General features: G+C 40.9%; 1 protein-coding gene across 1 annotated transcript in view; it reads left to right on the top strand.

Moving 5' to 3' along the window:
* acsl3a (acyl-CoA synthetase long chain family member 3a) overlaps positions 1–20,539 on the top strand; it is a 42,991-nt gene extending 22,452 nt beyond the window's left edge. The window contains exons 6-15 of the mRNA XM_063493670.1: positions 2,317–2,467; positions 3,626–3,749; positions 5,343–5,414; positions 9,737–9,876; positions 9,977–10,149; positions 13,277–13,351; positions 13,797–13,988; positions 14,403–14,517; positions 17,145–17,302; positions 17,394–20,539. Of these exons, the coding sequence (XP_063349740.1) occupies positions 2,317–2,467; positions 3,626–3,749; positions 5,343–5,414; positions 9,737–9,876; positions 9,977–10,149; positions 13,277–13,351; positions 13,797–13,988; positions 14,403–14,517; positions 17,145–17,302; positions 17,394–17,551 (1,358 nt within the window). The 3' untranslated portion in view covers positions 17,552–20,539. The remainder of the gene's footprint in view (positions 1–2,316; positions 2,468–3,625; positions 3,750–5,342; positions 5,415–9,736; positions 9,877–9,976; positions 10,150–13,276; positions 13,352–13,796; positions 13,989–14,402; positions 14,518–17,144; positions 17,303–17,393) is intronic.
* Positions 20,540–21,550: the final 1,011 nt, after the last annotated feature.

Genomic DNA, 21,550 nt, shown 5'->3' with positions numbered 1-21,550 from the left:
CTGTTTTCCCATGGATACAGATTTTCAAAACCGAATGTCTATTGCTTTTATTCAGTTATATATACACATTTAATTATTTTTCTTTTAAAAGTGTATTCATCAACATCATCAACTAATAAAATGACAGTTGGCCACTTGGGGGCAGCAGAAGCAACCTACAACACACAATTGCCTTGTTACAAGCTTAAAGTGAATAAAAGCAAATGAAACAAATCTATTAGCAGGCAGTGCTGTTATCATTTATAAAAGACAAAAAAACAAACAAACAGCAGAGCGCCTTGAAGAGAAGCAACTTTCCAACTAAGAGGTCCTAAAACACTACTGTTCACAGCACATGTGTTTTAATCTGCCAGGCTTTTTGACGTAGCCATCTCTTCCTCTCAAATAAATGAAATAGTCAGGGCTTGTTTCTTGGGGGTATGGAGTGGGGGCAGATTGGTATCTGGCCCATTAGGTCATGTGAAGAAGGAAGTGCTAACATCTGTGTCAGATTAAGGTTGATACCGTGCATGCTCAGTTAGCGCACAGATAAGGAAGGGGCCATCACCCATCTTCACTTTTTATTGAGGCCCCTTGAACTGACTGACCCAAAACATGTCTAGCTGGTAGAGTCATGTGCAGATAAAGGGAGAAGGAAGTAGGAAGGGAGGATAGAGCGCTGGGATATAGGCGAGGGTCATGTTTACACATGGCGCTATTAACTTCACATGACATCAGCTTTCAGAGTGCACACGCCTCGTATCCGCGTCTCGGGAGGGAGAGAAGCGATGTCTGCCCTTGTGACTGTGATGCACTTTACTTCATCCTTTGGTTTGTCAGTGCCTGCTGAGCTTGAGCCTCTTAGATCTGTTTTTGTTCTCGACAGAAAGCGAAAAACAAAAACCAAAATCTCTTGTTTCCCAACTGGTTCTGTTCCCGCTGGAAACTGACTTGCTCTTTACTTATTTATTCAGACCGTAGGAGTCCAAGAGAGGGATCAGAAGGCAAGAGATTCATCATATTGTGCTCTGCTGTCTAGACATGTGAATGTCTTTTTCACTGCCTTTATCTGCTGTGTTCTTTGATGTAAAGAAACATTCACCGCAGCTTTTCTTGTTCTTGATCACATGTCTTGATTGTTAACCTTACCTGCTGGGAGGCAGTGATGAAAACAGACTGCAGCTGAAATCATGGGTGGAAAGGGAAGCTGTGTTAGGCCGCATTCAGCCTGACTGTCTGTTAAAGAAAAATATGCATAAAAAAAGTCATGCACAACTTTTGCTACAGTGCAATATCAAGAAATATACCAACTTTTTGCAGTAGCCAGTAAAACACATGCAGTTGTACAGTTCTTGGTAAAAGTTGTAAACCAGCAAGTTCTATAGTTTATGGAAAATTATCCTACTTCTTAATTCCTTTATGTCCTCATCAAATCATTTCCTAATCATTTTACAGATTCAATCACTAGTTTTAAATCCTATTGAATACAGAATGATGTTTCTGTATTCAAAAAAGGATTTAAAAAAAAGCCTGGTTTCTTTGGGCAGGTCAACACTGTGATTGACAGGTCACTACAATATATAACCGTACAATGTTTGTCTTAGCCAGTGCTAATCGCATCTGGTGTCAAATCATCAAGATGAACATAAATACTTGACTAACTGATGTGTAATGTCTGTTACTCAGCGATGTTTTTTTGAGGACCGATACGTGAAAATCTGAAATTTATGCCAACATTCACCCTCAGCCTTGTGCACGCCACGTGACCGCTAGAAAATCATTCTCACACAAATATGTTGGCCTGAAAGAAGATTTGGACCTGCACACAGTTTTTAAAGTCTGCACACACCATACTGTTAACATACTTGTTATCAAATGGACACAGCTCAAATAGTTTAAAAAAAAGGGGCAACCATGATTAAAGAGGAACAACCGAGCATAAGGAAGAGTGTAAGGAGGGAGAAAAGAATAGATAAGAAAGGACAGACAGCAGCAAACGACATGAGAAAGAGAAAAGATGAATGAACAGGTGAAAATTGTGTTTTTGGCGAACGCACTTATTTAAACTCTGCATTGTGCCACATGTGTTACCTGATTAATTGAAATTAGGTTATTTAATTTCTGAGATAACCATTTAACCTTTCTGTGTGTTTGACGCTTAAGTCATGAGGTTTTTCCTACATACAAAAAGACTTTTTTAGCCAGCGCACACACAACAAATGAACCGTGTTTCTGGGGATTGTTTAAAAATTGGTTCATTGTTGTGCTATAAACCATTAATCCAGTTCTGCCACATTGAGTGTGTATGTTTTGGGGCTTTCTCTGTTGACATTCCAGCAACACGTGAGCGCAAGGCCCCGCTGCCCTCGGACATTGCAGTCATCATGTACACCAGCGGATCCACAGGCATTCCAAAGGGCGTTATGATCTCCCACAGCAACATCATCGCTGGGATTACAGGAATGGCCGAGAGGATTCCCAACCTGTGGTAAAGACCTCAAACGTACTTGTTATATTACACCCCGGGGTATGGTCTCAGAGTTTTTGGTTTTAAATGTGATGATTTTTGACTCATCTGTTTGTAAAATATGGAGGCAGTATTGCAGGGAAATTCACTTTCCAAAGCAGCTCATCTCCTCTGCTACACGTCCAAGCAGAATCACCAGCCAGCAAACATACAGATTAGAACATGCCATTTTAGGTTTGTTCATTACCAGAAGAGTGTGATGCACTGGATTACTGGAAGCAGAAGAAATAGTCGGGAAGTCTGTAATCAAAACTAAGCTGAGGTCAATGTTCAAATTTCTCTCTTCTGCATGTTTCAAAGGAATATTTTAACTAACATTATGGGAAATATGCTTGTTCAGCTGGTATCATCATGCAGCTCAATTGCTTATATTAAAAGAGAAACTGACCCGTCTCCGGGGATTAAGATGGGAGTGAGAGGAAACAGAAAAGGGAGGGAGCTTAGTATGAGTAGAGGAACAATGTGGGAGAAAAGGAGTCAGGGTGAGATGGATGGAGGTTAAAGGGGTTTAGTAGTGACAGTCTCAGTCGATCTTATGAAAATGTTGGCTTTCCTTTGTGGATTAAGTAACACGGCTATGTAAACCTCCCCCTCATTCATGGCTTGAATGTGCAACATGTTCACTAAAATGGAAATTTCCCCAAAATTTGGTTGTTACTTGTGTTGAGATGAATATGTTTTGCAATAGTTATTAATAGTCTGATTAATTTCACTAAAGGGTCATTCTGTCTCAAATCAGCCAACTAAATTCGAAGTGAATATACAAACTGTAATGATTGCTGTTAATTTCAGCTTTTTTTAACAAATACCTTTTTAAATATTTTTTTCCAAACGCCCGTTGACCCACTTTCCTGCAGTTTGTCTTGCACATTGAAATCTGTGGCAATGTTTGAACAATACAAAAAATACATATATCGATATATATATCTTGAAAAGTATTTGATATATGATATATGAAGCTAAAATTTTTACGCAAATTGGGAAAGGTCATGCAGGAAGCCTTCTAAAAATTGTCTGACTTGAGATGGGATGACCCTAAGACCTTCATGTTTGCGGTAGTCTCAAACATTTAATAGCCCACATCAAATCCGGGTTTTTGAAGTTTGCGTGTGTTTTTAGTGAAGAAGACACCTATATCGGCTACCTGCCTCTTGCCCATGTACTGGAGCTCAGTGCAGAGCTCGTATGTGTGTCTCATGGCTGTAGGATTGGCTATTCATCACCTCAGACTCTTGCTGACCAGGTAATAAAACCTCTCATCTGTATCATCTGAAGTGCATTCTGGTTTTAGGGTTACCTTTCATGTATTTTATATTCAATATATAGTGGTGAAAAAGAAAGTACACCCTTTGTCTGTTCTAAGATTTTATATATCAGGACATCTTTACCATGTTCTGAAATTATTTAAACACCACATCAGATGAATAAGAACACACGACATTACACTGTCTCATTATTCATTCAACAAAAAACTAAGCCAACATGTAGAAGCATTGTGTGAAAAACTAAGGATACATCATGATTCAGCAGCTTGTAGAACCTCGTTTAGCAACAGTAACTTCCTGACTTTATCAGTCTCTCACATCATTGTGGAGGAATTTTGGCCCACTCTTCTTTACAATCGTGCTTCAGCTCATTGAGGTTTGTGATACCTTTATGCGCCGGTCTCTTAGCCATAGCATTTCAGTCAGGCTGAGGTCTGGACTTTGACTGGACCAATGCAGCACCTTGATTTCTTCCTCTTTTCAGCCATTTTTTGTAGATTTGCTGCTAAAATTAGGATCATTATCCTTTTGCATGATCCAATTTCAGCCAAGCTTTAATTGTTGAACAGATGGCCTCACACAGGGCTGTAGAATACTTTGGTATCCAAGGAGTGCCCAGGTCATGTGGCTTAAAAACAAGCTCAAATCATGAAACCTTATACAGTTGGTATACAGTTAATATAAGGTGATTGTGATGTGTATGGCCAGACATCTCCACTTTGGTCTCATCTGTCCAAAGGACATTGTTGCGGAAGTTTAGTTGCGAGGCTTTCTTCGGACAACCCTTCCAAATAAAAAATACTTCTCTTTCTAATTATACTGACCTGAAGTTTAAGGGTTAAAGGCCTGTAGAGTCTGAGATTTAGCTCTTGGTTTTTTTGCAGTTTCTCTGAGGATTGCTCTGTCTGACCTTGGGGTGAATTTGCTGGGACGTCCACTCCTGGGAAGATGGACAGCTGTCTTGAATGTTTTCCACTTGTGAATAATCTTTCTCGCTGCAGAATGATGGAGTTCAAATAGTTTGGAGATGACCTGATAACCCTTCCCAGACTGATGAGCACTAACAATTACTCTTCTAAGATCATTTCTGATGTCTTTCCTCCACTGCATCTGTCAACACTCATGTGGGTACTCGAGACCAGCAAACTGCTAAAACTTCTGGTTTTATAGAGGTGCTCATACTTGCAGATGATCAGTTCTAAACATGCGTTTGATTTGCAGGACATGCTTGCTATTTACCCTCTGAATTCCTGTGGAAACAGCGGGGGCATACTTTTTGTTAAATAAATAATGAACCAATATAACATATTCATCTGAGGTTGTATTTAAATAATTTTAGATCCTGCTAAACATCAGATTATTTTTCTGTTATGTACTGATACAAAAACAAGCTTAAAGTGGACAGAGGGGATACTTTTACTTTTTCATGACTGTATATTACTGGAGCTAGTAGATTTTTAGACATCATTTCAGTCCAAATATGTGCAAAACAAACCCAAAAATGAGGTAACAGCTAATTACAAATGTAATAATTTAAATTATCAATTGATGTTCCTTTCTCCCACTCTAAGTCAACAAAGATCAAGAAAGGAAGCAAAGGAGACACCAGTATGCTCCAGCCCACTCTGATGGCAGCTGTCCCGGTATGTTATAATGCACTGTCCAGTATAATGTTAGAGAACCATTACCATTAACAATAACAGTATCACTCACTCGACTTGAGTCTGTGTGTCAAACAATGCTGCTGGCTTGCGTTTGAGGCCTGTGCACAAGGTTTACTCATAGAATAGCAGTGATAGAGTCCAGCAGTCTTGGATCTGCTGGATCTTGGTCTGACGTAATATACATCCTACCAATGGTCAATGCTGCTTTTAATCACCAGACAATGTTTGATTTCTAGGGGTCTAAGTTGAATATTTGTGGTTGCCTAGTGCTGCTTGTCTTTGAAGTAAATTTTACTAATTAATCAATTTCAGCAGTAAGGACTCCGAGATGGGCTTTGCTTAAAAATTTTTACAGTTTGTTTATTAAAGAACACCCCAAGATAGTCAGAATATGTCAGAATTTAAGCTGCTGTAATCACGAGGACATTTTTAACATTTTACACAGTTAATGCAAATAAAAACTTTAATGTGAAATTAGGTCATTTGTAGCTACAAGTTGTTTGTTTCAGAGTCTTTTCACTTTCCTTTTACAGCACACAGCTTTTGGTCTGGTAGAAATGCTGCAGATGGCTGTTTTAAGTGAAAGAGTCCCCCCCCCCCCCCCCCCCCCATTTGCTCTAAACCAAAAACCACATTTAGCAGCTACTTGGTAGATGTATGATGTGTATGAAGTGATTATTATTAAAAGGGGGGGGAAATGATAGTATATGATGGACTAACATTCAGACTGTGGCCTGAAACATGACTTCAAATGAATCCAAGTGTTCACGCTTTTGAAGGTTCTTCTGGTTGTAATTTTATTGTGCTTTGCTGCAGAGAGATATTCATACAAATACTCAGAGTCAACAAAATTTAGCACTCTGTTCAGTCGTGATGGAGAAACAGGGTGTCTACAGGTCCAAAAGAAGTCTTAATTATATTATATTTTACTGTTAAAGTGTCTTTTAGTTTGCATTTTCCAGCTTGCAGTATCTTAATTTTCCCCCATTCTACACCCACGTCCTTATTCACAAGGAGTTGTCACAGCGGGTAGCGCCACATACTTGATTTGGAAGAGTTTTATGCTGGATGCTCATCCTGACACAACTCCAAAAGGATATGTGTCTCTTCCCGGGACATTCTACAAAATTCATACACTGAAATTGTGTTTTGGAGGCTGTAGTATTTTTGGAATACTTTAAAGTCCAATCCATGCTTCAATTCAGAAAGCTATAACAGCTATATCTACAGCCATAGTAGTTCTGACCACAGTTGTGGTCAGAGGTTTACATCTACTCAACATGGGCATAAAGGTCGTGGTAATTTGGGGGCTTTTAATTATTTCTTCATTGTTCTTTTTCTAGGAAGGAAACTTGTACAACATGTTCCCAAATGTCTTCACTCACACATCCAAATCATTGAATTCAGATATTCTAGTCACAGGTGAATAAAATCAAGCACTTATGCAGTGGTATAAGGCATGCCGCCACTGTTGTCTGGAGTGACGAATTACGCCTCTCGGTCTCTCAATCCGATGAACGAGTCTGGGTTTGGTGGTTGCCAGGAGAACGGTAAAGTGTAAAGTTTGGTGGAAGGGGGATTATGGTGTGGGGTTGTTTTTCAGAAGTTGAGCTTCTCACTGAAAACCTCACCTTTACTCCTCCACATATCTCTTATCATTGTGGCCACATAGCCAAGTCTTTATCTCGTCTCACCATAAAACTTCTCTCCAGAAGGCATCTAATCAGAATCAGAACTTGATCCCAGAGGGAAATGAGTGAGTGAAAGAGTGTTATGAAATAAATTATTTTTATGCTAGCAAAGAGAAACTGCGTGTTGCAATTATACATGGACAGCAATCTATGTAATCTTTTGATTCTGTGTAGAGAATTTGAGAAAAACCAAGAGAAATTCAAACTTGTGCAGCCAATTCTTCTTTTTTTTTTCTTTGCCTCATTAAAGATGTCTGGAAAAAGAACAGAAAAAAAGAAAGCATTAAAAGCTCCAAATTAATATGACATTCCATAATGAGCAAATTTGTGTACATTGTGGCCTCAAAGTTCTTTTCCTTTTTTATAAAACTTTACCAGTTTGATGCACAAGTTCAGACTGTATTTGCATGTATAAAAACACATATTGTTTTAACTGTATTATTAGGCTAAAAAGTTACATTTGCTAACCTACCAGTTGTTCAAAAGTGAACAGACTGCAGATGTTTGACTGTGACCATTGCCAATACTGATGACGCCTGAAAATGAATGTCATCTAACGAGCTAGTTGTATTCAATACAGGATGCACTCTTCTCTCCCTCTCACTCACATGGAGACACACACACACTCTCCCAGTGGTCGTAGTGTAAAGGCCAGAGGGCCCCAGTTTCTGGAACCATTCACAGCTGTAAACAGAACGTGAGAAAGCCCCATGTGGTTATCCCCACGACACGCACACACATACAAATTGTTTGCTGTGATATGACAACAGACGGCTGCATGGATCCTGTGTCGACTTCCTCTCTCACTGCTTCATGCACACACGTACACACACATGCACAAACCCACCGGGACCAGCTGGTTTTTATTGTTTTTTTGGTGGGAGGGGGGTTTGTTTGTGCCCTTTCCCCCATTTCACCATGTCCAGCCTTTTGTCGACACCGATGTAGATGATGAAGTGCTCTTGATCTGTGGGTTTCTGTTCTCTGCACCACAGTCCCTTTGGTAATACAAATTGATACCACTTCCCATGATTGACTTTCCTCTTCCTTGTACCGTCATGTTCCTAGCACCACTTCACCCTGTTCTTAGCCAAGAAGATATTTGTTGTGAATGTTGGGCTAAGGCATTTGGGGCATTTTACAGAAGATAGTTTGAGTTGGTATGGCCGACAGTGGCTTAGTTATCCAGCATTAACAGAAAAACATGTGCATTCATTAGGGCCTCCAAGTTTCTGGCCACCAGGCAGATTGAAATGTGATACTTCCTTTTTTTTACTCTGTTCTTGGACTCCTGTGGAAAAATATCTGCATCCTCTGCTGCTTAACGTTCACCAGCTCGTTTCTAACTGAGTCTGTCTGCTGTTTGATGCTCTGAAAGTACTTGAGATGAAACTTAGTGTAAATCAGAATAGAGATGAATACAGGTGCTCATTCTGGTGATAATTCTCCTGTAATGTATCAGTGAAAGCTGTTCCAAGGAAGTCCCAAATGTTGTGCTTTGTTGCTTATCTCGCATATTGTTATACTTTAAACAAAGGAGCTCAGAAGGAGCTGCATTAGCTCACCTGGTTGAGCTGCTGCCACTGCAGGGGCCTGGGTTTGAGTCTGCTCCAATCCTTTCCTGTGTGTTGTCCCCCTACCGTGTTTCCGTACTTTCCTATCCAACAAAGGCTAAATGTCAAAAAATAAATATAAAAAAATCCAATCTGATGTTTAGGGCCACAGTTAGTAGTGGGTTTACCACATGGTTTTGTTTATTCCAAAGAGAGATTCCCTCTTCTGGTTTGCTTTTGTTTTGTTTTTTTTTAGTTTTGTAGGTCACATAGAAATTAGAAACACATTAGATATCCATTGGGGAACCTTATAGTTATGAAACCAGATTTGAGGAGCACACTTGCATGTGTGCTTGTGTTGATCTTTTTTTTTGTTTTATACAGTTGCTTAAATATGAGATTTGGGGGTTTTGAACACATTAGTGTTGGAGGTATTTAAACATTAGTCTTGTTTAAATACCTCCAAAGCAGGGACCATATGTCTGAGCCCACCCAACATGAAGGTTAACTCCTATTGTCGTCCTGTGACAGGGATATTGCTATCAGTGTATATGTTGGTTTAGATGTCAAACATTATTTCTGCACATTAATGTTGAAAAACATGCTTAGGGTAACATTAGAACCAGTGTCATCGCATAGTCTGTCCAGCAGAGCGTGCTCCAACTTACAATGGCTGGATTCTTTTCCGTGCTTTCAAAAAAACTTTAATAAACTCTCACTGATTTATTTACCAAATGATTCTAAGAAAAAAATATTGGCTTAGATATTTATATTGGGATCTTTTTGCACCATATAAACTTGCACTGGTCTGTAAAATCCAGCATTGCTCAGGTTCTGCTTCAGGCCAGAGATATATCTTTTCTTTTCTGACTCCAGTATAATCACCTTTAATCACAGCTGTAAGTTCACTTATAGGTTAAATATAAAAATTACATTTCTTAACCATCATTTTAGTCTTTTCTCTGTATCTGTATCAGTCTTAATTGTTGCTCTTATTGTTACCTTTTACATAATAATGCTCTTTTTCTTTTCACCCTGTTCCGCCTCCTGACTTCAGGAGATCATGGACCGTATCTATAAGAACGTGATGACCAAGGTCGAGGAGATGAACTGTGTTCAGCGAACACTCTTCATTCTGGCATACAACTACAAACTGGAGCAGCTCGCCAAAGGATACAGCACACCACTGTGTGACAGGTATGGAGACAAGGTGTTACTGTTGCATTTGCAGCTTGGACTCTCAAGGAATATTTAAAAGTCATAATTTCTTCATGTCTTTCCTCCTTTGTTCATCCAGACTGGTGTTCAGGAAAGTCCGCTCTCTGCTAGGAGGACGGACACGGGTGTTGCTTTCAGGTGGAGCGCCACTCTCAGCAGCCACGCAGCGTTTCATGAATGTGTGTTTCTGCTGCCCAGTGGGTCAAGGATACGGCCTGACGGAGACCTGTGGAGCTGGAACCATTAGCGAGCGTGAGCATGAATGGAAATCTTACAGTAGGCATGCAGTTAGCATGCAGGCAGTATATGTAAAATTTCAAACCACTCACAAATTAGAAAAACGAAAACATTTTATGTCATTAATTTTTACCCCTCAGCCCTAAAAGGCTGATGACGTATTGTCATCACCCCACCGAGTGAGCGGACGGGATGGACACCCAAGTTGATGAATATGAAAATTGATCAATCGAGAGCGAGCGGATGTAATTTTTCAAACTTATACCAAAGGTGCATCTGTTAAAAATCTCAGATGAGTTCAAATCTCTGTGATCTCAACCCATGTCAAGGTCAGAGTAGGACTGGGCGATATGACCCAAAATTCATATCTCGATATTTTTTAGCTGGATGGCGATATACGATATATATCTCGATATTTTTTTTTAAAGCCATAAGGTAAGAACAAAAAGAGTTCTTAGTCAAAGCTGTGTCCCAGATGTCACACAGGCGCTTTTATTAACATACAGCGTAGATGTACATGAAGAAATTACTCAAAAATAAATTATCAGCATTTATTAAATAATAATGCTCCATAAATAAAAGAAAACAATGTTGTTTTTGTGCATAACAAAAAGCTCACAATTGTGCAGTCAAAATGTAAACTAAAAGATGCTGAGCATAATAACAAAGACAGACAGATTTCACAGCTGCTCTGTTCCCAAGTTCTACTGCGTGACTGACAGCCTTGAGTTTGAAATCCGCTTCGTAACCATGTCTCTTAACAGGTGTCATTTGTCGTCCTTATACACACACAATACGGTAATATTACGTTGAAGCAGAGTACGTATTACTCCACTAAGCTCCAGACTACGGTAGCCGTAATGCGCCGACAATCCATCAAGCGGTGCAGCTCCGTAGCTTACCAAAGTCGTACTAAAACATTTTTTTGACAGATTGCTGAGCGCCGTGTACCACATAAAATCGGTTCGCAGTCAGTAAGCACAACCAGAATTCATACATAAGGCGCACTGTCGATTTTTGAGAAAATGAAAGGATTTTAGGCCATGCAGCCCCTGCATGTCGTTAGTGCGGTTAGCTCGCTAACACGTTGACGCCATCCAGCCTCATGCACGGGGCGATCCGCGGTAACTCGTTAACGGAGATTTGCCGTGTCCATCTTGTCGTTGCCTGCAGGTGAAGCTATGGGGGAGGGGGAGTTGTGTTCAGTGAAGGAGAGGTGAGGCCGAGTAACGTTGCGTAGAGACAAAAGTGGACGAAAGAGAGGCAAACGTGCGGCTCCACAAGTATAATTATAACGTAACATATACTATATCGATATAAACGATATTGTCACATCTTATATCTCGTATAAAAATATATCGATATTTTTAAAAAACTCGATATATCGCCCAGTCCTAGGTCAGAGGTCAAGTTTTCTGAAAATCACCAAGGACTTTAATATTCATACCACAGGTGTAGCTACTCCGAGTCTGAGTGTTAGCACTGCCGGTCATCAGTATTTCTAATGTGAGCTGAACCCATTCAGTGTAAAATTCCTGTATCCTATTTGGCAACAATCAGTCAGTAGATCACAGTTCCCATCTGTCCTGTGCAAATGAAAAAAATACACTCACTTGTCAGTTTATTAGCTTCAACCAGTTTAACTAATTCAGTTCAGTAAAGTCCTGTTTTTTTTAACTGTTTTACACATGCTTTGATTCAGCTGTATGATCACCGATTGCATCGGTATCATTGTGACACACTCACAGTTGTGTCTATTATTCTGCTGACCCTATTTTTATAAACGAGGCTAGACTAAACAAGGGAAATGCCTCACTACAATGGTACTAGACTGTAGTAGCTACTGCTAAGTGTACCTAAAAATCTCAGCATAGCTAAAGCTACAGACCTCCTTTAGTGATCATAGAGGGAGAAATAATTTTAAGGTCACATTTTACCATTGTGCTTTGTGGATACCGAAATGGGCAGCGCTACTGCAGGTTACCCTGTAAATCTGCAGGCATTTAATAAAGTCACAGACAGGACCCCCGCTTCATAAACAGCTGGAAGCAACACTCCAAACCACTGTTACGTTATGCTTAGTCTGTGTGCAGTGGAAGAAAGACAAACAGAGGGACAGAAACTGTTTATGTACAGTATTACACTGAATTGCTGATTTTATCATGATATGTAAGAATAAAAATGGGATATTGCCAATATTTTAGGCATCCTTGGAATTTCACAAATCACATTTTCTCAGGCAAAATTGCTAGCTTGTTGTGTTTATTTGTTTATTTAACAGGGATATTCCATATTACTGGATATCAGTGTGAATATATAAGATGCAAACATGCTGGGTTTTAGTAAAGCTGCTAATTTACATCTATAGAGCCCAGGCACGTAACATAAAAATATACTTACTACCAGTTTTTCCTCAATTTCCCATATTTTTCCAATCAAGTCCTGGCACCCTCCTATTTTGTGGTTTTTCCCCATGAAATTCCCGTCAGCTTTGACAGCCTGAAAGCAGAGATAAAAACAGGGGGAGAACACAAAGAGGGAAAGAGGCCTTATAGCCAGGATGGGAAAATGGATGAGAGGAAAATAATTAGTAGATATACAGTGCGTGGGTTGCAGTAAACAAAAAAAGGGAGTATATTATCTGTTTTCAGCAGAGTGGTGTGGAAAAATCAACATTAGCAATAAGTCACGCTACACTGAGACCCTATCAAGTTTCAAAAAAAGGAAAAAGAAAAAGCAATGAATGTGAAATTTTATGAGTTTTGTAAAAGAAAACAAAAGAGACACAAGTGAGAGTCTCCATTCCCTCATAAACATGAAGACCAAGAATGTTTCACATAACTACGGTGCCAATGTCTGTCCCAATAATCAGATATGAATTAATCTATCTGTTCCACTGCCAAAGCGTTTGCGAAATGTAAGAAACCCTATCAGCCTTTCCCAGGCAGACCAGACCAACAGACCCATCAAATCCACTGTGGTCATCTGAGTCAGGAAAACACTAAGTTGCGAACGCTCCTTAGGGATGGGGTTTCCATGGTGAGGGAGCAAGTCAGGTCGTGTTGCTATGGCAATAAATGTTGTGCCTTGATGCTAGTGTGCTTCCTGATATGTGCGTGTATCTATGTGTTATCTGTTCTAGTGTGGGATTACAGCACTGGGAGAGTGGGAGGACCGCTGGTGTGCTGTGAGATCAAGCTTAAAGACTGGGTGGAGGGTGAGTGAGACTGGGAGAGGCACTACGCACATACACACGCACATTTTATGATGATATAAACACGGTCATTTGCATTCATATTCAAAAAAACATCAGTCTGCATGTTTTGTTTCTTTATGGGTCATCTTTTACACACATACGCACTTGATCCAACACTTTCTTTCACATTTCCCTGCATGGTGGGACTTTGAGCATTGCTCTGTAACCTTGTAAGGACAGCACTGGTCTCTCCACTTTTTACGTAAGGAATCATAACTCACTTTCATTGCACTCTGTTGAAGTTTTGATACTTATCAAGTTGAGTTTACTCCTTGCAGAGTAAAAATAGAATTTTAAGTAAACATACCATCTGATTTTTGGGTTTTTTTGTTTCTCAGCAGTGTTATGATGTAGCAGATTCAGTCCAATAAAAGTTTTTTCATTTCTAATCCGCTAATGCTTTTAGGTGGATACCGTAGCACTGACAAGCCTCATCCCAGGGGAGAGATTCTGATTGGTGGGCCCAACGTAACCATGGGATACTACAAGAAGGATGCAAAAAACCAAGAGGACTTCTTTGTAGACGAGAACGGCCAGCGTTGGTTCAGTACAGGCGACATTGGAGAGTTTCAGGAAGACGGCTGTCTCAAGATCATTGGTGAGGAGGCATGAGGAGGTGTGTGTGTGGGTGGAGTGTGTAGAATGAGAAGGTCTTATCCTGGTTTTTATCGCCACTAAGTCTGAAGTTCACATTCTCAAAGTTGTGACTCTCATGCTTGGTCTTGTTCCAGACAACCTTTCATCTCCACTTGCCATTTATCAGTGTGTCAGAAAAGCTTTTAACAAATCACGTTTTACTTCACATCCTAGGATGATTTCACGTTTCTGTTTACTTCAGTGAGCCAGCCCCAGCCCCCAACTTTCCTCTTTTATCAAGATGATTTTGTTCAGATGCACACAGCTGAGTAGAAAATCCTTCTATCTCACTTCCTCCTTTCTTTTTAAGATATGGCCACATCTATGCATGGACATACACACTTTTTACAGGCTGCTCCCTTTGCTGTGTTTCCAGATCGTAAGAAAGACTTGGTGAAGCTGCAGGCAGGAGAGTACGTTTCCCTGGGAAAGGTGGAGGCCATGCTGAAGAACTGCCCTCTGATCGATAACATCTGTGCCTATGCCAACAGGTGTGTGAGGAGTGGGGCAGTGAAATATACATAAGAGTAGTTTACAGATCCACTGAAACCTTTATTATCTCTGTGGATCCTGTTCTTTTAGATCGTCGTATTGGTTTGACTTTTAATTATAAAATAGACCTCTCGCATTAGCTTCTTTTCCATAATCTATAATTGTAAACATACCACGGCAGACCTAATGACATTTTCATGCTTTTCAGCATTAACTTTTTATTAACTCACACGGTTCCTTTTTACACACTGTTTGGCTGAAGCTTTGCAACTCCCAGCCACACACACTAACAACAACAGCAACACCTGACAGGACCCAGTACGGACTCTTTATACCAGCAAGGCGTGATTGCGGATGCCACTCAGGTGCGTCCGCCTCCCCTGCAGTGGCACCGCAGACCACGCCCCGCCACATACCCCCATGACCCGATTGAGGCCAGGGAGCCATCTGGCTGAACCTACTCCCCCCACACAAGCGCGAGAGGCAATCAGCCCGGACTGTCGGCGCCCCCAGCCCCTAGCCCAGCGACAGGGAGGTGTGAGTTCAGGTGGCCGCCCGCGTATCCAGTGGCACTGGTGACGAGATGGGCCCAGGGGCACGTGTCCAGCAGCGGCCTCGGAGCTGGTCTGGGGGCCACCCCAGGTCAGTGGCGGCACCGCAGCAGGCGTGGATGTGAGCCGGGGCTCACAGACGGCTGGACAGGTGGCCAGCATGCAGGACCGCACAGTGCGAGGCCATTCCAGACAGCACACCAACCTCGGGCTGGGCATGTCCCTTGCGCGCAATGACCTCCGGCACCGGCGGGGAAGGACCCTCAAGCGCTGTGACCTCCGACTGTGCAGGCCCCTCATGCGCCCGACCTTCCTGGGCAGGTCCCTCTCCTGCCTGCTTCCGTGTTTGCTTCCAGCTTGGCCACAATTTCAGCCCAGTCCTTAGTCTGCCGTGCCCCCATCCTGGGTTTCAGCACCACTGTAAACAAACCACGGCAGACCAGGCGACATGTTCATGAACATGCTTTTCAGCATCTTTTCATTAACTCCAGTTGCTGCTATAAACTCACTATAAACACTCAGTCAGCTGCAGCTTTCCAGCTCACAGCCCGACTCACATCATCAACAACAACCACTCTCAGGACCCTCTGGCACAGATACAGATGGGGACAGAATTATTAGTCCCCCTATGAAAGTTTCTTTTTAAAAATCTTTAACTTTAACAAACGGTTGCCCCTCCTTTGGTCTTCCTTGGTCTCTTGTGCTCTGAGGGCCTCTGGATGTCTGGAGCCTGGAGCTCCTCCATACCTGCTTCATGCCCTGGAGGACGGGGCTATGGCTCCCCACACCCTCTAGCAGATCATTACATGAAGGAACCTTTTAAATACAAGCGCGCTCATGCTCACAGGTGTACACACGGGTGCTCACACACACAAACTACACCCTTTTTGGCTCCTACCTCAAAGCACACTGTGCGCTGTCGATTCTACGTGCTGCACAATAATATTCAATATTTAGTATTTACTGTTATATTCACATAGATCATCGCGATGATGTTGTTTATTATATTGCTTTTTTTTTTTTTTTTGCTTGTTTTCTCTTTTTTCTTTCTCAACAGGTGATCCAGGTGATTGATATATGTATTTTTTGTCTGTTTGTTTTGTTGGTTTTTGTTTTTTGCCCTTTATCACCGTTCCTCTTCCCCATTGTTTTTCTTTCCCTCTTTCTTTCTCCCTTGTCTTTCCCCCAGTCATGTCTGTCCCGTGTGTAGCAAATGAAAATAAATAAAATAAACAATAAAAGCAAAGGTGAATCAAACAGACCATCTTTCTTTGCCTTTAGACAATAATTCTGATGGCAAAAGAACCAAACGGGACAGGCAAAAAAAAAACCAAAAAACCAGCAGATGTGCCAAAAAAATCCATTCTGTTGAAGCTGCAGTCCACAGGACACCCACAGGCCCACATCTGTGGCCGAAAGGCTCTAAATTGGTTGTAAGGTATAAGTGTGAGCATGAGTGTCTGTGTTAGCTATGTGATGGACAAATAACTAGCAAATGACAAGCAGAAGAAGATGAATGGACCGTTTATTAAAGTTTTGGCTGTCTGACGATCTGCGGTGCAATATTTTTCTGATTAAGCTCCATGTATCTGCCCTGCACAAGATAACCAACAGGCAGAGTTGACATCTCTATAGTGAATTAAGCTCAGCTAACAACAAAGGGCTCTGATCTGTTTTTCATTATTCGGTAGGAATAAAAACCTTCATTTTGTACCCTAAAAGTGGCAGGCCCTCCTGCTCTGTGTGTTTCCACAGATTCACGAAAACATTTTGTTTTTCTGATTCAGAACCTGGATCTGTTTCTGCAGCCTGAAATATTTATTCAGTTCTGGGTCACAGTGCAGCTGTTTGTCAAGAGATTTGGAGCATGCAATCTGTTCACACTCTCTCAAGCATGTAGTTTTTCCATCTCCTTACAAGGCTAAATATGCCACTCACTGACGAAAAGATTGCAAAGATTGCTCACTCTGGTGCTCCATCACCTTATTCGGCCCAGCGTCCTCATCCTGAAGACCAGTTTAAGCTAATAACTGTTCTGTTTTTCTTTCTCTTTGACTCGTCTTCCTGCTCTGCAGTGACGAGACGTACGTGATTGGCTTTGTGGTGCCCAATCAGAAGCACCTGTTGGCTCTGGTTGACCAGTACAGTATCCGAGGGTCATGGGAGGAGCTGTGCAACAGCAAAGCCGTGGAGGAGGTCGTCCTCAGGGTCATTACTGAGGCCGCACTGGCAGGTGAGAAAGTCAGAGAAGGGGTTAAGCTTCATCTCAGAGCTGCAGACACAAGCTAGTTTTTACCAAGCTCGTGTTTCTTCTTCCTTTGCAGCCCAGCTAGAACGCTTTGAGATCCCCCGCAAGATCCGGCTGAGCCCAGAACCGTGGACACCCGAGACAGGATTAGTGACTGATGCGTTCAAGCTCAAACGCAAGGAGCTGAAAACACATTACCAGGATGACATAGAGAGAATGTACGGTGGAAAATGACAGCCAGGACCAGCACAGACCCGAGACCAGAACAATACTTAACTCTGAAACACTCCCACACCCCCAACCCCCATTCCTTTAGTCTGCAGTGAAAGCCACAGCAACATAAATCTGTGATAAATCTTGTTGTTTCAAGGACCCCACAGAAACACAGATAAACCAGTTTTACAGAGGAAGCAGATTTTACTTGAATTTGTTTCAAAAGACGGGCTGAGAAGGTCTTTGTAAGAAAACATCCCTTGTGCCCTTTTTTTCCATCCAGGTGTGTGACCCTATTCCAGAGGTCTTTATTGTTCCAGATGTGAGTTATGAAACAGAGCATGCGTAAGCTGGTGTTGTCTGTTGAACTCTTGTCTGAGTTGCCACAGCAGAAGCTCAGGTCGCTTGTAGCCTCGGTGCTTTTTGCTCGCCTGTGTCGAATTATGTGTCGAAATCAGTTCATTTTGATCTTCTTCTAAAACTTTAACTTCAAATTTCTAATTTCCTGCAGGTCAGGAGACAGTTAATTTTCTTTTCTTGTCTTTAACTTGTTTGGTGTTCTGTCAGTGGTTTATTTTGCCTCCCTCCCACAGTCAGACTGTGACTCCCACGCTCGTGGGGCGTCCCTCCCATCAGCACACTATGAAACTTAAAGCACAAAGTCATTTGAGGGCAATGAAACAGGTTGGTAATCAAAGATAAATCCTTTTATGTGATCTGATGATTTTTATCTTTTAACAATGATTCTAGTTTTGGAAAATTACCAAATTGTGACTAATAGGCCTTTTAAAACACTGAAGAAAAAGAACCAAAAGTGCATGTTTAGACATTCCCTGCAGCGATACAATACACTTTTCAGTGGGTACTCCTTGTATTACAGATGAAATGACTGTGTAATCATTGTAGTATTGATAAATCATAATGCAATATGAAAATAGATTGCATCTGCTCGAGTAAGGCAGTTGATTACAGACAGGATCTAAATAAAACTTTATCAGTGTGTGTGTGTGTGTGTGTGTGTGTGTGTGTGTGTGTGTGGGCTGGAGAACAAGCACATTTATGGAAGTCTGACTTTGTCTACCTTGCAGTCATTCTCTTTAAAGTTGTGTCATACGTGTCGTCTTTTGCATGGGAATGACCAAGTGTGTAGCTTCACATACACAACCCTCGCAGCCTTTTGCCTTTTTTGTCAATCTTGGCTGATCGGATGTTCCTCCTTATTCACACATTTCCATCACTGAAGCAAATGTGTAGGCTGTGTTTAAACTGAAGTTATATGATCAAAAACAGGTTTGTAACTCACTGCACTCCTTTGCTGCAGTGAGAACCTGCCTTGGAGAATGACACAATTGGATGAATGCACCAAATACACGTGAGCTAATCTGATGATGCAATGGCTCTGTTGTGCAAACACAATATTTCCCTTTATGGAAACAGAAGGGATGTTGTAGGGCTGTTTTAGGTTATTTTCTATTCTACTCTTAGAATAGTTGCCTTGTATAATTTTGGGTAACACCTCTTCATGTTTTAATTCACATGTTTTCAGTCCCATTGGCACAGTTGGATAAAATCAAGCACCTAGCCATGCAGTCTGCTTTTACAAGCATCTGTGGGAAAATGGGCCATTCTGAAGAGTTCACTGGAGTCCAGCCGAGATATTCCAGAATCAGCTGTAAGTGGTATTACTACAGAGTGGAAGCATTTAGGCAGGACAGGAACCTAAGCCTTCTGTGGCATTAACATCAGCACAAAAACTGTGAGCTTCATGGTGTGTATGTGGTCCTCTACTTTGCCTATATTGTGTACATCATTTGAATATCTTTGTTAAAGTATTCCCTTAGGTTCCAGTCTCCTCTTTCATCCCCTCAGTTTATATTTTACAAGAACAGTACCAACATTTAGCGAGAGACTTTGGATCCAGCATTCAAAATCTTAAAAGATTATGCCTACCTTTTCCCTAAAGTGAAGTGTTTGTTTTTGTGTGTGTTTTGGAGCTCAGGGCCACTGGACCTTGAGAAGCCTGCTAAATAATCAACCTGTCAGGTGCAATTTAAAGTGTGTGCTAGAACGGGAACTAGTTGAGGCATCATGTGTCTTCCCACCTTTATTCCAAAATCATGTTAGAGAACTAGGCCAAACCTTTTATGTAGGGCTTTGTTGTCTGTTGTTGTCTTTCTATACCGAGGTTGCAAGTGTAAGAATATGTCATTTTTATTATTCCTTCTTTTATTATTCTATAACAAAGTCTTCCGTGATTGCATTTGGTGAAAAGGGCACACGGGGCAGTGAGCCACACTACCTCCTGCATGTGCTGTACGCCCACCTACATGAATATTTGTGATTCAGTGGTTTGCCTGAACTGTAACACATCGCCCAGCCTAGTGATGAAAATTATTTATTCATAATTTGCCTTCTCCAATGAAGTAAATAAAGATTGCTTTTGGTCTCCTTGTAAGTGCGTTTTATTTCCGCTGTGGTCACCAAGTCTGACTAATTAAATTGAAAGTATTAAGCACTATCATTCTTTTGTAATGAGCACATTAGCCTTACTGGGTGTGGGGGTGATGCCTGTGTCACCAGACAACAGAGAAATGATGACATTTATTTGTGCCTGAACGTCAGCTACAGAGTGAAATCAGCCTCCACTGATTCAATAATGCTAATGGTTAATTGGAACTAAATTCAATTCAATCATTAATGCTCAGCAGTCATTGGAGTTTTGAGGAGTCACTTTGGAGTGTTTGCAAACTGATCCTTGGCTGTGTCTGGTGAAATCTCCTTTGGATGCCACGTTTTTAAAACAAATGGAGGCGCCCTTAAAATGAAATGACACAAACAGTCAGCAGGTCAGTCACATCACATGGAAGATAAAACTGCAAGGGGACCTTCATGATCTTTAACATCTATGTTAGCTTTGCTTTCTGGAGGGTCAGCCCTTTTATCTGAGCCCTATTTATTTTTGTTACTTTGAACATAGTAGTTTTAATAGAATTTTACAGAAAGTGAGTTAAGCAGAATAAACTCTACTGTGTGAAAGAGTCTCCCTCCATTTCTTCATGTTTTGCCAGATGTGCTTAGAATTTTTTTTTTTTTTTAAAAAGGTCTTGAGCAAAAGTTCTCCAGCTTTCTGAGAGACCAAAGAGCCAGTCAGTATTAGAGTTACACTAACAAAGTAATCAAATGCAAAACTCCAAACTAACAGTTCTATTGCTGCATACTGCAATAACTGCTGAAGGTGTAAAAATAGTGCTTTGCTAATACACTGATATTTTATACTTATAGTCTGCTTCTACTACATAAAAACTGTCATTGCACGTGAGTATTAATTTTTTAAGTTACATTTCCTTTTTAATACATTTAAGAAAGTGATATTGCACTTTATTTTTTGACATATATGTTTAAGGTTACTACTGAATTTTGAAAAGAACATTTAATATCTAAAACAACAGACAGAAAATGTGTTGGTCTTCTGAAGTACATTTACATTTCAACCCTCTATCAGAGGCTAAAATGATTTTTGTTCTCAGCCTCTCTGATTATCTCATTTTAAACCAGGTCCAACAGGTGGAAATTATGCTAGAACAACAACAGAAGAAGAGAACAAAGTCTGCAGCAGAACTTTGCTCCATGAGGTGAACCACTAGATTAAAATCAGTTAGCGGCTCCTTTAACAGCTAGGACACTAAAATACTTCTGATTGTAAGACTGTCATAATGCTAACAGCACTGATACACTTTTATTTGGGACAGATTTTGTTGTTTGTTTGTTTTATATTGTTACACTGATACTTCTGCTGGAGATTCAAAAGACCACCATCAGACTAGAGTTCTCAGAATATTTGTCAGCACAGATATGTTGGAAATGAAGTCCCTACATTATTCAAACACATCTTTAAGATTTTATCCATAGACTTCAGGGTCATTTGCAAGGAAATGGAAAACTGTTTTTGCCTCGGAATCGTCCAGAAGATTGATGGAAAAATAGAGTGGTCCGATAAGATATGGACTCTAATAGACTTTG

This window comes from Pelmatolapia mariae, linkage group LG14, assembly GCF_036321145.2.
Source record: "Pelmatolapia mariae isolate MD_Pm_ZW linkage group LG14, Pm_UMD_F_2, whole genome shotgun sequence".
In the NCBI taxonomy this organism is placed as follows: domain Eukaryota; kingdom Metazoa; phylum Chordata; class Actinopteri; order Cichliformes; family Cichlidae; genus Pelmatolapia; species Pelmatolapia mariae.
The sequence above is the reverse complement of the archived record's forward strand: the minus strand, read 5'-3'. Positions and strand labels throughout refer to the sequence as shown.